Here is an 11,989-nt window from a genome sequence, read left to right as displayed (position 1 = left end):
AATTAAAATATTAATTGTAGTACTAAAGTTGAAGCATTTCTTCATGCAGAAAAAAAAAGTTTAAGCATCCATATTTTAATGCTCAGGCTGTTGAAAGTGGCCCAGTTCAAAAGTATTAATTATGAAACTAATGTTCTTCAGTAAAACCTAGAAGTAGTTATTCCATCTTCTGATTTTGTACACTATAAAACTTCAGTGCATATGATCCTGTTGCTGTATTCCAGGGGCAGAAGAATGTAGAAGAAACAGAGAGCCACTCATCTGTCCACTCTGTAGATCTAAATGGAGATCTCATGATTTCTATAGGTGAGGATTCAGTTGGTGTACAATAAGCTGTCTGTTTCTGGATCTTTAATTGATATTTTTTAATATCTTGCATTATTTACCTCAGATGTTTAATTTGTAATCTGTGTTGTTCTTGATCTGTAGTCATGAATTGCCAAGCCCTGTGGATTCTTCTGTTCTTCGTATGGTTCAGCAACAATCTCAGCAGCAGTCAGCAGTTGGATCACAGAGAAGAACTCAAGATAGCAATTTTAACCTTACTCATTATGGAGTCCAGCAGATCCCTTCAACATATAAAGATTCAGCTGAGCCATGGATTCAGGTAATTCTCTTCTGTGAAATGACATAATAGACTTTAGAGTGTGAAGATGGGTTCAGCTGAACATGGGGTCAATACACTTAAAAATGAGAATTTGTTTTTCCTTTATTTCTGCCATTATTTTTGTCTGGTATAGCCAGACCTTGTTTTCAGGACTGTTAATGTATTGAAACTGGCTTCATGCTTAATAATTAAAATTCTCTTGACAGAGTTTTTACAGAACCAAGTAGCATCTAATTGATGATGTTTTATTTCTATCACAGAATCTTTTGTAATACACTGTACCTTTGGACATATTTTTGCTGTCAGCCTTGATGATTTTTAACTAGAAATACCTTTCCTCTTTTTGATTGCTCTTGTTAGGTACTTAAGCTGCAGCATTATTAATTTTGACTCCTGTAATGTTGCTTTCTTCCTTTGCAGGTATTTGGGATGGAGCTAGTTGGCTGCTTGTTTTCTCGAAACTGGAATATACGAGAGATGGCACTTAGACGTCTTTCCCATGATGTTAGTGGTGCTCTGTTACTGGCTAATGGTGAAAGCACTGGAAACTCTGGAAGCAGCAATGGAAACAACACAAGTGCTGGAGCTTTGGGAGCAGCTAGTGGGTCGTCTCAGACCAGTATCTCAGGAGATGTGGTGGTAGAATCCTGCTGCAGTGTGCTGTCCATGGTCTGTGCTGACCCTGTCTACAAAGTGTATGTTGCTGCTTTAGTAAGTAGTTGTTTACTTGTTGTATTCTACTAATTTCACATTACTTCATTTTAGAAGGAGGAGAAAATGGGAGAAGATGAGTGTAATCAGGAATTCTAGTACTTGTTAAGCACCACTGGTGACTTTTAAGTATGCTTTGGAAGTGGGGTGATCAAGATACTCATCATAAGTGAAAGGACGTGATTTTACTGTCACTTGCCACAGTGCTAAGTATTGACAGTATTTGTATGTCTTTTCACTCTCAAAGAGGAGTTGACCAGTTTTAGCAATGAATATGTAGTAAGCTCTTTATCCTTCAGACATTTCACTGACATTTTGAACACAATTTATGTAGAACTGAATTTAAAACTCCTTAATGCTTATTTAGGTCTCTTTAAAAATTTTTAAATTGTGTAGCTAGGTGGATTTCATATGTATTTTTTTTCCCTTTCTCTTAGAAAACTTTAAGAGCCATGCTGGTGTACACTCCCTGTCATACTTTGGCAGAGAGGACTAAACTACAGCGACTTCTCAAGCCAGTTGTAGAGACAATACTAGTTAAATGTGCAGATGCCAACAGGTATGATGTCTCATGTACTTCATTTTGGATTAATACTGAAATACCTTAAAGCTTCATTTGTTGCTATTCATGTGTAACCAGTTGGTGTTAAAATAAAATGTGTGGGTTGTAAATATATGTCATTATTTTGCTAGCCTGACTGCTGCTTGCAAACTTGTGGCTTGAAATATGTAGGCTTTGCAGGCAAGTGATTGTATAGCTTGTTTTCGTAAGGGCTTTTTGCCCCCCTTAAAGTAAAGGAAGATGTTAGGTGTAGACATGAACCTATCCCTCCCATCTTTGTTTTTGTTGTTTTGGCCTATTTCTCATGACTCTCCTTAGAGCTATGAGCAAGTACTCCTCAGTATTCTTCCTACTTCAGCAGAAGTTGTAACACATGTTTGCCATGAAGTAATAGCAGTAACATAACAGTTCTGATTTGTAGTTCAGACTGTAGTGGTAGGAGATACATATTTACGGTGAACTCCCTTGGCTTGAGTCTTCCTGTCCTAGGCTACCCTCTTTGTTCTTCCAGGCCAACCATTTCTTTCCTGTACTGTAAACTAGATGAACTAGAACTCCACCAGCTTGAGTTTTGTCTCTCAAGGTTTAGTTTCTAAGCAGCATTTTTTTCTGAAACTGCAGCTAGAGATCCCCGCAGCAACAGTCTAGCAAAAGAATATCTAAAGTTAAAGTAGTAAGTGAAATAGAAGTGGTTTTATGCGTTTGGCTACATTCGGCAAGAGAACAAGGTAATTTGAGGTTTTGTTTGTATATTAGTGATAGACATTACATTTCTGGAAGTATCTTTGTAAAAATGTCATAACCTTTACCTTACCTTTGTAAGGTAAGCTTACAAAGAGTGGGTTATAGAAATTTACTGGAATAAGGTGGTGTGAAATAATTTTACACATAATTCCTAGGTGATGATTTTTTAAGTATAATGAATAGGATCTTTTTCCTTGAAAGCATTTGCTAAAGGAGTTCTTTTTTTTGGTTTTACTTTCTTACAGTCGAACAAGTCAACTTTCAGTCTCAACGCTATTGGAGATGTGTAAAGGTCAAGCGGGCGAGTTGGCAGTTGGGAGAGAAATACTTAAATCTGGTAATAACTTCATATACAAGTGAATTATACAAGCAAATAATACTGGAATTTATCAAGTACAAGCATAGCAAAGAGAACAGTATTCCTGTTAACAGTTTGGAAGGGGGCTAATTTGGGCAAACAATGAGTAATTCTGTATGATACAGTTCTGATCTTTGTGTAGACTCTGAACATAACACGTAATCTTCATTTTATCAACTTTTTTATAGGATCCATTGGTATCGGAGGTGTTGATTATGTCTTAAACTGTATTCTTGGAAATGAAATTGAATCTAGCAACTGGCAAGCACTGCTGGGGCGACTTTGTCTAATAGACAGACTTCTGTTGGAATTTCCTAGTGAATTTTATCCCCACATTGTCTGTGGAGATGTCTTGCAGGCTGATACCGTAGTTGACAGGTACTTTCTTGTACTCTATACAAATCTTAGTCTTTGTTGTTGAATTTGTTGTTGGTGATTTCATAAAAGAAGTAACTGTTCTAATTCCTGTAAACAAATAACATATGTTTATATGCAAAGTATGCTTGCTTTACAGAGTAAGTAATTGTCTTTTTAAAAACAACTGACCTGTGAAGCATTTTTGAAGCACCAGTGCAACAATAAATCTCCTTCCTACTTCAGAACTGACAACTAAATACATTGTTTTGAAACAGCTATTTTGATACTAGTTAACTAGAGTATGTCAATTTATAAAAGACCGCTTTTCTTTTTTTAGGTATAAGAAGCTTCTTTCCCTCTTAACTTTCGCCTTGCAGTCAATTGACAATTCCCACTCAATGGTTGGCAAACTGTCACGGAGAATATTTTTGAGTGCAGCAAGAATGGTAGCAAGAGTGCCCCATATTTTTGTAAAGCTGTTAGATATGTTGAGTGTGACAAGCTCAACTCATTATGCAAGGATGCGTCGACGTCTGATGGCAATAGCAGATGAAATGGAAATTGCAGAAGCCATTCAGCTGGGCATGCAAGAAATGCACTCTGGGGAATGCCGACATGAAGACTTTTTACACCTACCTGTGCCAGACAACTCTCCAGAAACTACAGAAAATAATACTCCGAATAATACTGTCCAGTTATCAGGGAAAAGTGGGAAAGGTTTAAGTGACAGAAAACTGAGTGCCAGTCCAGATGACATTTCTGAGATGCTAGCTGGCATTGCTATGGGACTTCCTGTTTCATCAGTAACCACTGAGCAACCAAAACCAGCCATACAAACAAAAGGAAAACCCCACAGTCAGTGTGGGAACTCTTCTCCCTCATCCAGTCATTCCCAGTCACTATTCCCAACACTTCTGTCTCCATCAAACCCATCTGTACCAGCTGGCACTGTAACAGATATCTCTAAACTCAGACCTCAGGGATTTGTTCCCTGCAAAATCCCCTCACCTTCTCCTCAAACACAGCGGAAACTTTCTCTCCAGTTTCAGCGAAACTGTTCTGAAAATAAAGAATCTGAGAAACTCTCTCCGGTTTTCACCCAAGCCAGGCCATTGCCATCCAGTCATGTACATAGGCCAAAGCCATCACGACCCACCCCGAGTGATGTGAATAAGCAAGGAGAAACCTTAAAAAGCAGTATGACACTTGACCTGAATGATATTTCACAGTGTGATGGCAATAGCAGTGCAGTTATACCAAGTGAAGAGACAGTGTTCACACCAGTAGATGAGAAGTGCCGGCTGGATGTTAATGCAGAGCTCAATTCCAGTATTGAGGACCTGCTTGAGGCCTCCATGCCAACAAGTGATGGCACAGTTACATTCAAGTCTGAAGTTGCAGTTCTTTCTCCTGAGCGGGCAGAAAATGATGATACTTACAAAGATGATGTAAATCATAATCAAAAATGCAAGGAAAAGATGGAAGCTGAAGAGGAGGAAGCTTTAGCTATTGCTATGGCAATGTCAGCATCCCAAGATGCCTTGCCAGTAATTCCCCAGCTACAGGTTGAAAATGGTGAAGATATCATAATCATTCAGCAGGATGTGAGTATATGTATGAGAATTTAGCTTAAGTCTCAACTGAGGGTCACGGAAATGATAAAGCAGTGCTGTTACATTTCAAAAGTGATAGAAAACATGAAGGTGCTCAATACCCTTTCATAGGAAATTGGATATAAATTTGAGGGTACTAACAGAATCCTTCCATGTTATTAAGAAATCTAGAGAAGGTGGTTGCAAGAGAAGCACTATATCATGTATCAACATTTAAAGTGACAAAAAAGAAAGTGTAAAGTTGAAGAAACCAGGAAATAAAACTAAAAATTTTGAGCAAGAATAGAACTGTACTGAGTCCTAATGCTGATTTACTTTGAAGGCAATTGTACATAACCAAACTAATTTTTGAAAGAAAGAATGGGAAAAGATTTTGTCATCCTATCTTGAGAGAAGATGAGAGATATTTTATTAGTCAGAAAAAAAGACATATATATTTGTGAATAGACAAAAAGCACAAGAAATAATAATAAAGGGTTATTGTTGTGATCCTTTGAGGCAACAACATGTAAAGCGTAAAATTTGAGGGATAAATTAAACAGAAAACAGCCCAATTTGGGTTCTATTTACTGTAGGTGCAAGCTAAAGCCTTATCTTAAGCTTATTTGTGATCCTTTGAGGTAACAGCATGTAAAGCATAAAATTGGAGGGATAAATTAAATAGAAAACAACCTAATTTTGGTTCTGTTTACTGTAGGTACAAGCTAAAGCCTTAACTAAATGTGAGTCAAGGAATAGAAAAAAAAGTTGTGCTCTTACTTGTGTCCTCTAATCTTGCCTTTCACCTTCATGTAGTAACACAGAGGAAGCTCTGTTTCATGTAGTAGAGTATGTGGGTTACAGAACACTCTGGTGCTCTCATCTATATAACTATAAACTATATGAACATATGTAACTAGCAGTTCAAGGAAGTGTAAGGGAGAGGAGAGGCATGTAAACTTGGATATTTTCTAACACTTTAGAATGCCTGTATTTTAGATGCATGTTAGTAAACTTGGAATTGATTTTGAATTTAATTTGCAGACACCGGAAACCCTGCCTGGACATACCAAAGCAAAACACCATTACAGAGAAGATGCAGAATGGCTTAAAGGTCAACAAATTGGTCTTGGAGCTTTCTCTTCCTGTTACCAAGCTCAAGATGTGGGAACAGGGACGTTAATGGCTGTAAAACAGGTAAATACTTCAGGAAAGTACCTCACTTTGTTGTGTTTTTTCTTTCAGACCTCTTGTGTTCCTGCTTCTTTCCTGTCATGTGTTCTGACATGAAACATAATTTAAAAAACCTTTATGTGCATGTATTAACTTTATATACAAGCTTTTTTAGTCTTCTTAGAGTGAAAAAAAGTCCTTTGTTCTATGCCCATTTTCTTCCATAGTTCTTCAAGTGCATTTTCGCTTCTATCATGTTCATAAAATGGTGGCTGAGTTAGGAATGGAGCCCAGATAACTTGATTCCAAATGAATGCCCTATTTGCAAGGTTGCTATTTTAAATAGTTTCTCCTCACTTGTCAAGAATATTTTCCCTATGACTTTAAATGGAGGAAATATAATTTAGTGTTTGTATCTTGTGATTCAACTTTGTTAACTAACTAGCTTGGAGGCAAGTATTAGTATATAGTTTATTTATACTATATACTATATTAGTATAGTATATAGTATAAATAGTATCTTACTATTTAAATTAATAGATACAGAAGTTGTGGCTGAGAAGAGGCACATGCTTCAGTCAAGATTTCTGAAGGTTTCAGGTGTGAGTAAATTGTTCACACTAGAGCTGCCCTAGGGCTGAATTAGTAGTAACAAAATAGAGGGCATTTTAGTCCCAACACTCTTATCAGTTCTACAGTGAAGTTACACCTATGAGGTAGAGAAAATGTTTTGAAGTTGCTCAAGGGAAGAGTATGTGCCATCAGTTATTCCTCCTTTGAAACTCTTTTCAAGTGGGACTTTCCATGTGGTCCCAGAGAGATGATGATGGTGATGCCTGGGGAAATTCCCTGCAGCATACCAGTATGTCATATTTGGTATGGATCACAGCTGAGATTGGCTCCAATTACATTACTTCTGATCTGTCAAGTTGAATTTCTGTAAGAGCTTTAGTTGCGAAACATTTATCATTTAACTGGTAAAATTTTATAAGGGACATTCAGAATCCCACTTCAGGCCTTTTCTTTCTTAGTTTTTCTCAATATTGGGAAACCAAGGGTTTTTTCCTAGTTTAAACAGAGTTGAAAAGAGGGATGTTTCCCCACTCTGTACTTGGAGAAGATTTTGTTTGTACCCTAGAAGATCGCTCTTAATTTTCTGTGACTGTCTCACATGGAGATAGGTTCTCAGCTGGTGGGGTTGGAGGTAAAAAGTAGTTTCAGAGGGTGAAAACCTCTTCTTGCTGCTGTACTGAAAGACAATTACAGGACTTGTACTTAAATTAGTAATATTTATATTATATAAATCATATAATATCATGTTTCAAAACAGGTGACATATGTCAGGAACACATCATCTGAGCAAGAAGAGGTGGTTGAAGCACTGAGGGAAGAAATAAGGATGATGAGTCATCTGAACCATCCTAACATTATTCGAATGTTGGGTGCTACATGTGAGAAGAGCAACTATAACCTGTTTATTGAATGGATGGCAGGTAAAGAACTGGTGAAAATAACATTTGAGTCTTGAAATGGTATTTGCTAGTGGTATTGCTAGTGTTGCTTGAGGTTGTGAATTTATATTTTCATTGCTGTGTTCGCAGTCTGTGTAAAGGTCTACTTACAGAACAGCTGAAGTGGTTGTAGCAGTATTCTTAATGGTGCATCCTTTTGTGATTTGGAATTTTCCATACCTAATCTCTTAAAACAGTTGGTTGGAAACCCTGACTTTTCTTTCCATTTCTGACTCCAAGTGAGAAGTTTTAAATTTTGATTTATTTCCAACTGAAGTTACTCTCTCTCAAACTGTTTTCAGTGTATCTGTGTAGCTATAGGTTATTATTAAAAATAACTTTCCTAGAAAGTTTGGAAGACCTGTCACTTTGTCCCAAGATTTTTCATAAAGATTGTGTCAGGCACTGTGTAGAGGTATTTAAGAACATTTAAAGTAAGTTTCAAATAAGTAGTAAGTAGTGCTTTTGGAAAAATTAATTCAAACCTTAAACCTTTTAACTGGTAATCTAGTAAAAAAAACTGAAGTGTTTTCATAAATGTGTAGAGTAGGGACAAGAAAATCTGTCTTTATTTTGAGAAGTAGTTTTATTAATTTTATGAATGTTTGCTGCTGTCCAGTTACCAAGTGGTGTTTTATACATCCTTAATTGCTGTAAATTAAAGCATTGCACCATAAATTATGGTCAGAGTGCTAACATGCAAAGCTCCCAAGTATATGTCATTACAATAAGTAGTGCAAGAAATATTTTCTCAAAATTTAGAGTGCTAAACCTTTTAAGTGTAATTTTTTTCTGAAATATTATTATTTAGCTAGTTAAATGTCAGGAATTGCATTTACCTCATTCAAGCCCAGACTATATTACAATACTCTGAGAGAAAAATTTGAAATCCAAAATCTTGAGAATCTGTTACCAGTTTTTCAAAATAGAGGAAGATACTGCTTTTCCTTGCTTGTCTGCATAGTTCTATGTATTGGATGAGAACAAACATAAATTGAAATATTTAAAGGGAATACTTGCTGGAGGTTTCCTATTGCCTCAAAAAATAGTTAATGTTCTGCTGTTTACATGTTAATGTGGAGTGTGGATAAAGTGTTGTTTTTAAAGAAGTATAAAATCATTAGGAAGCATGAAGACTTTCATCTTTAATATGTACAATTCAATTTAGAAAGTAATTGAAGAATGAACTATGTAACTTTTTACCTACAAAATTATTTTAATTTTGGGAGGAAGAGGAGGGAGAAATATAACTTAGAAATACTACTATCAAGTTCCAGTTTTAGGATGCAGTGTTGCACTCTACTAACGGAATGTGTTAAGTGTTGATAGAATATATTGTTTTGTCTTTTAGGGGGTTCAGTTGCTCATTTGTTAAGTAAATATGGAGCCTTCAAAGAATCGGTTATTATTAATTACACAGAACAACTTTTACGTGGCCTTTCTTACCTCCATGAGAATCAGATAATCCATAGAGATGTTAAAGGTGAGAATAACTGATAAATTCTTTTAGAAGTATTCAAAAAGCAGCATATGTTTTGGCCTGAGATCTGTTTGTTCTCTGAGATACCATCTCAGGAGTGGTACTTCTACTGGGATTGTCTGATCATTTATAAGAAACTCCATAACTGAAATTAATCAAAATGCTACTGAAATTAATCAAAATGTTTGTGGCAAGCTTGGGGGTATTTGCTACCTGTACTAATAGTTTAGAAAAATTGTCTGAGTTCGTTAAAATAAGATAGAAAGCTACCATGCAGTTTTAAAACTACTGCTACTTAAATTAATGTAAATGTTTATGCTGAAATGATAGTAAAATCTGTGAACAAACCAAGATAAAGAGGCTAGATTTCTAATGTTTGGAGACACTGTGATGACTTTTCTTACTTCATCCTAGTTGAACATAAATACAGTTGCATCCTGAGTAAAATGTGAACTTAACTGGGAAATACCAGTCTTACTGAATTTTTCCCTTTAATGTCACTGTAGCTGTCCATGAACTGGAGACATATAAATAAAAGTAGAACATACTGAAGGCATAGGTGTCTTTACTGATTATTTTTGAAACAGTAAAACTTTATATTGTTTGTAACATCTTTAAAGCAACTCAGGGTTGCTTGATCATGAAATAACTTCAAATTTCACGAGGAGCTACAGGCAATGAAAGCCTCCAGGACTTTGGGTCACCATTTTCTTCCATTATACCATCTCCAGGCATTGTTCCAGAATCCTGTGTGTTTGCCCTACTTTGAAAATTTGTTTGCCTCTCGAAATCTCTTGAACAGCCTCAAGCTGTGTGCAGTATCATTCAGGCATAACGAAAAGTGAGGTTATTAGACCGTATCCTTGATTTTTAGATTTCCTTGATACTGAGGTAGGGAATGTCAAACTGTTTTATAATTTTGAGGTGCAGAGAGCAAAAGTGTTCATCTTTTTCCCTGTAATAGAAAGCCAACTAGTAGTTTTTTTATTTTACTGTTGACAGGTGCCAATTTGCTAATTGACAGCACAGGTCATAGATTAAGAATTGCTGATTTTGGAGCTGCGGCCAGGTTGGCATCAAAAGGAACTGGTGCTGGGGAGTTTCAGGGACAATTGTTGGGAACTATTGCATTTATGGCACCAGAGGTAAGAAACCAATTTTTAAAGTTATTTCAAAAAGTTTGTTTGAAGTCTTTAAGCTAATTCATATAGCCAAGTAACATAAAATTGCTTTGTATGCTTCAAATGTGTTTTAAATGCCTTTGTTCTAAAGATTGGGAATGATCATGGCGATGATGACATTGCTTTCTTGCTGTCATTGTTTCAAGCAGTTTGCTACAAGATATTGTTATCACAAGTGTTGTTACTAATGCCCAAATGACCATTTGCTCAAAAACTAGGCATTGCAAGGTACTTTGCTTGCCACTTGGTCAGGCATTTTATTTACTAGATCTCTAGACCTGTGTAAATCTTGTGGCATTTACTGGTCATTCTCTTAGCCTGAAATGTTAATCAGAATACGCTTGTTTGATGATGTGTTGAGGTTTACTTCTAAATGACTTAGAGCTAAGAGACTTTGAATTATATAATCTGTTTTTTGGTATCTGTCTGTTCAGGTCCTGAGAGGTCAGCAATATGGGAGGAGCTGTGATGTGTGGAGCGTTGGCTGTGTTGTCATAGAAATGGCTTGTGCTAAACCTCCTTGGAACGCAGAGAAACACTCCAATCATCTTGCTCTGATATTTAAGGTATGGTTTTTTGTTATTACCAATATACTACAAAAAAAGACAAGTAATCTTGTATACAGCGATGTGAATTTTAGAAAAGTGTGTAGCAGGGGTTGTTGCAATAGGTTTTTTTTTTTTTATGTTGGAGCTGTTAGCACAGAAGCAATACTGGTACCAATATAGTCATACTTGCTTCTTAAAAAAACCAAAAAAGAAACTGATACCAAAAAAGAGATACTAATACATGATATTCAAAATCATTATAGAATGGTTTGTGTTGAAAAGGACCTTAAAGATAATCTACTTCTACCTTCCCCATCATGTGCTGCTACGCCTTCTACTAGACTAGGTTGCTTAGAAATGTCTGATCTAAGATATAAAAATATAATTAACATGCTAAAAAAAAAAAATTAGGAATAGAGTTGATCTTAAATTAGGCAGAAGACTGGGGTGTTAACTTTTTCTTACAATCCTGTAAAATACAAAAGCTCTTTTTTCCATAAACCATTTGTGTAAGTATTCATATTTCACAGTGGGGAAAGTTCTTTTATAAAAGCCTAATGTTCCACAATCAGATTTTGCTGAAAGATATTTTCCAATATGCCATGCTATATATGATTTTTGCCCCTTCCTTTGCTTGCTAGATCATTCATCTTGGCATTCATTTTTTTATACTAAAATCAGTTAATTATTTTAATTCTAAAGGTCCAGTTTTAAAGGGCCCCCCAAAACCCAGCTTCCATTAAAGTTTTTGTGGGAGACCTTGGCATGTACTTCAGTGTGAGCAGGTGCCAAATGAGCAAAGAATTAATGAAGAGATGAAGAAAATACTGCTGCAAGTAAAGGAAGTGTTTGCAGAAAACAGACATTGCACAGCAGTACTCAGAAATGTTCTAAGTAGAATCACTTGTGCTAAGAGATGCAATTGTCTTGGTTCTGAATTGCTGTGAATCTGCTGGTGCCACTCTAGTGTTCCCAGTCATTCTGCTTTAATCCAGATAGATAACATTAAAATTAATTTGATTGGGAGGGGTCTGTGTCTTTCTGAGAAATATTTGCCTTTGGGGTAGTAGCAGAAATACACTAAAGGCAGTGCAAGAAAGCACACCCAGTGTAACTTGTTGTAGCGTAACATCGCTCAGCTTCATCTCTCTCTATGGTGTCTCAT

The 11,989-nt window shown here is 36.2% G+C and overlaps 1 protein-coding gene across 2 annotated transcripts in view; it reads left to right on the top strand.

The window, feature by feature from the left end:
- Positions 1-11,989, top strand: part of MAP3K1 (mitogen-activated protein kinase kinase kinase 1) — a 59,100-nt gene that overhangs the window by 44,133 nt on the left and 2,978 nt on the right. For both annotated transcript variants that reach the window (XM_059492327.1, XM_059492328.1), the window contains exons 8-19: positions 225-306; positions 430-607; positions 1,028-1,318; positions 1,756-1,877; positions 2,870-2,961; positions 3,171-3,360; positions 3,677-4,943; positions 5,976-6,128; positions 7,435-7,597; positions 8,967-9,098; positions 10,098-10,240; positions 10,711-10,842. In XM_059492327.1, coding sequence (XP_059348310.1) covers positions 225-306; positions 430-607; positions 1,028-1,318; positions 1,756-1,877; positions 2,870-2,961; positions 3,171-3,360; positions 3,677-4,943; positions 5,976-6,128; positions 7,435-7,597; positions 8,967-9,098; positions 10,098-10,240; positions 10,711-10,842 — 2,945 coding nt within the window. The remainder of the gene's footprint in view (positions 1-224; positions 307-429; positions 608-1,027; positions 1,319-1,755; positions 1,878-2,869; positions 2,962-3,170; positions 3,361-3,676; positions 4,944-5,975; positions 6,129-7,434; positions 7,598-8,966; positions 9,099-10,097; positions 10,241-10,710; positions 10,843-11,989) is intronic.

Source organism: Ammospiza nelsoni, chromosome Z (assembly GCF_027579445.1).
Source record: "Ammospiza nelsoni isolate bAmmNel1 chromosome Z, bAmmNel1.pri, whole genome shotgun sequence".
NCBI lineage: Eukaryota > Metazoa > Chordata > Aves > Passeriformes > Passerellidae > Ammospiza > Ammospiza nelsoni.
Note: the sequence above shows the minus strand (reverse complement) of the source record. Positions and strands in the feature narration are given on the sequence as shown.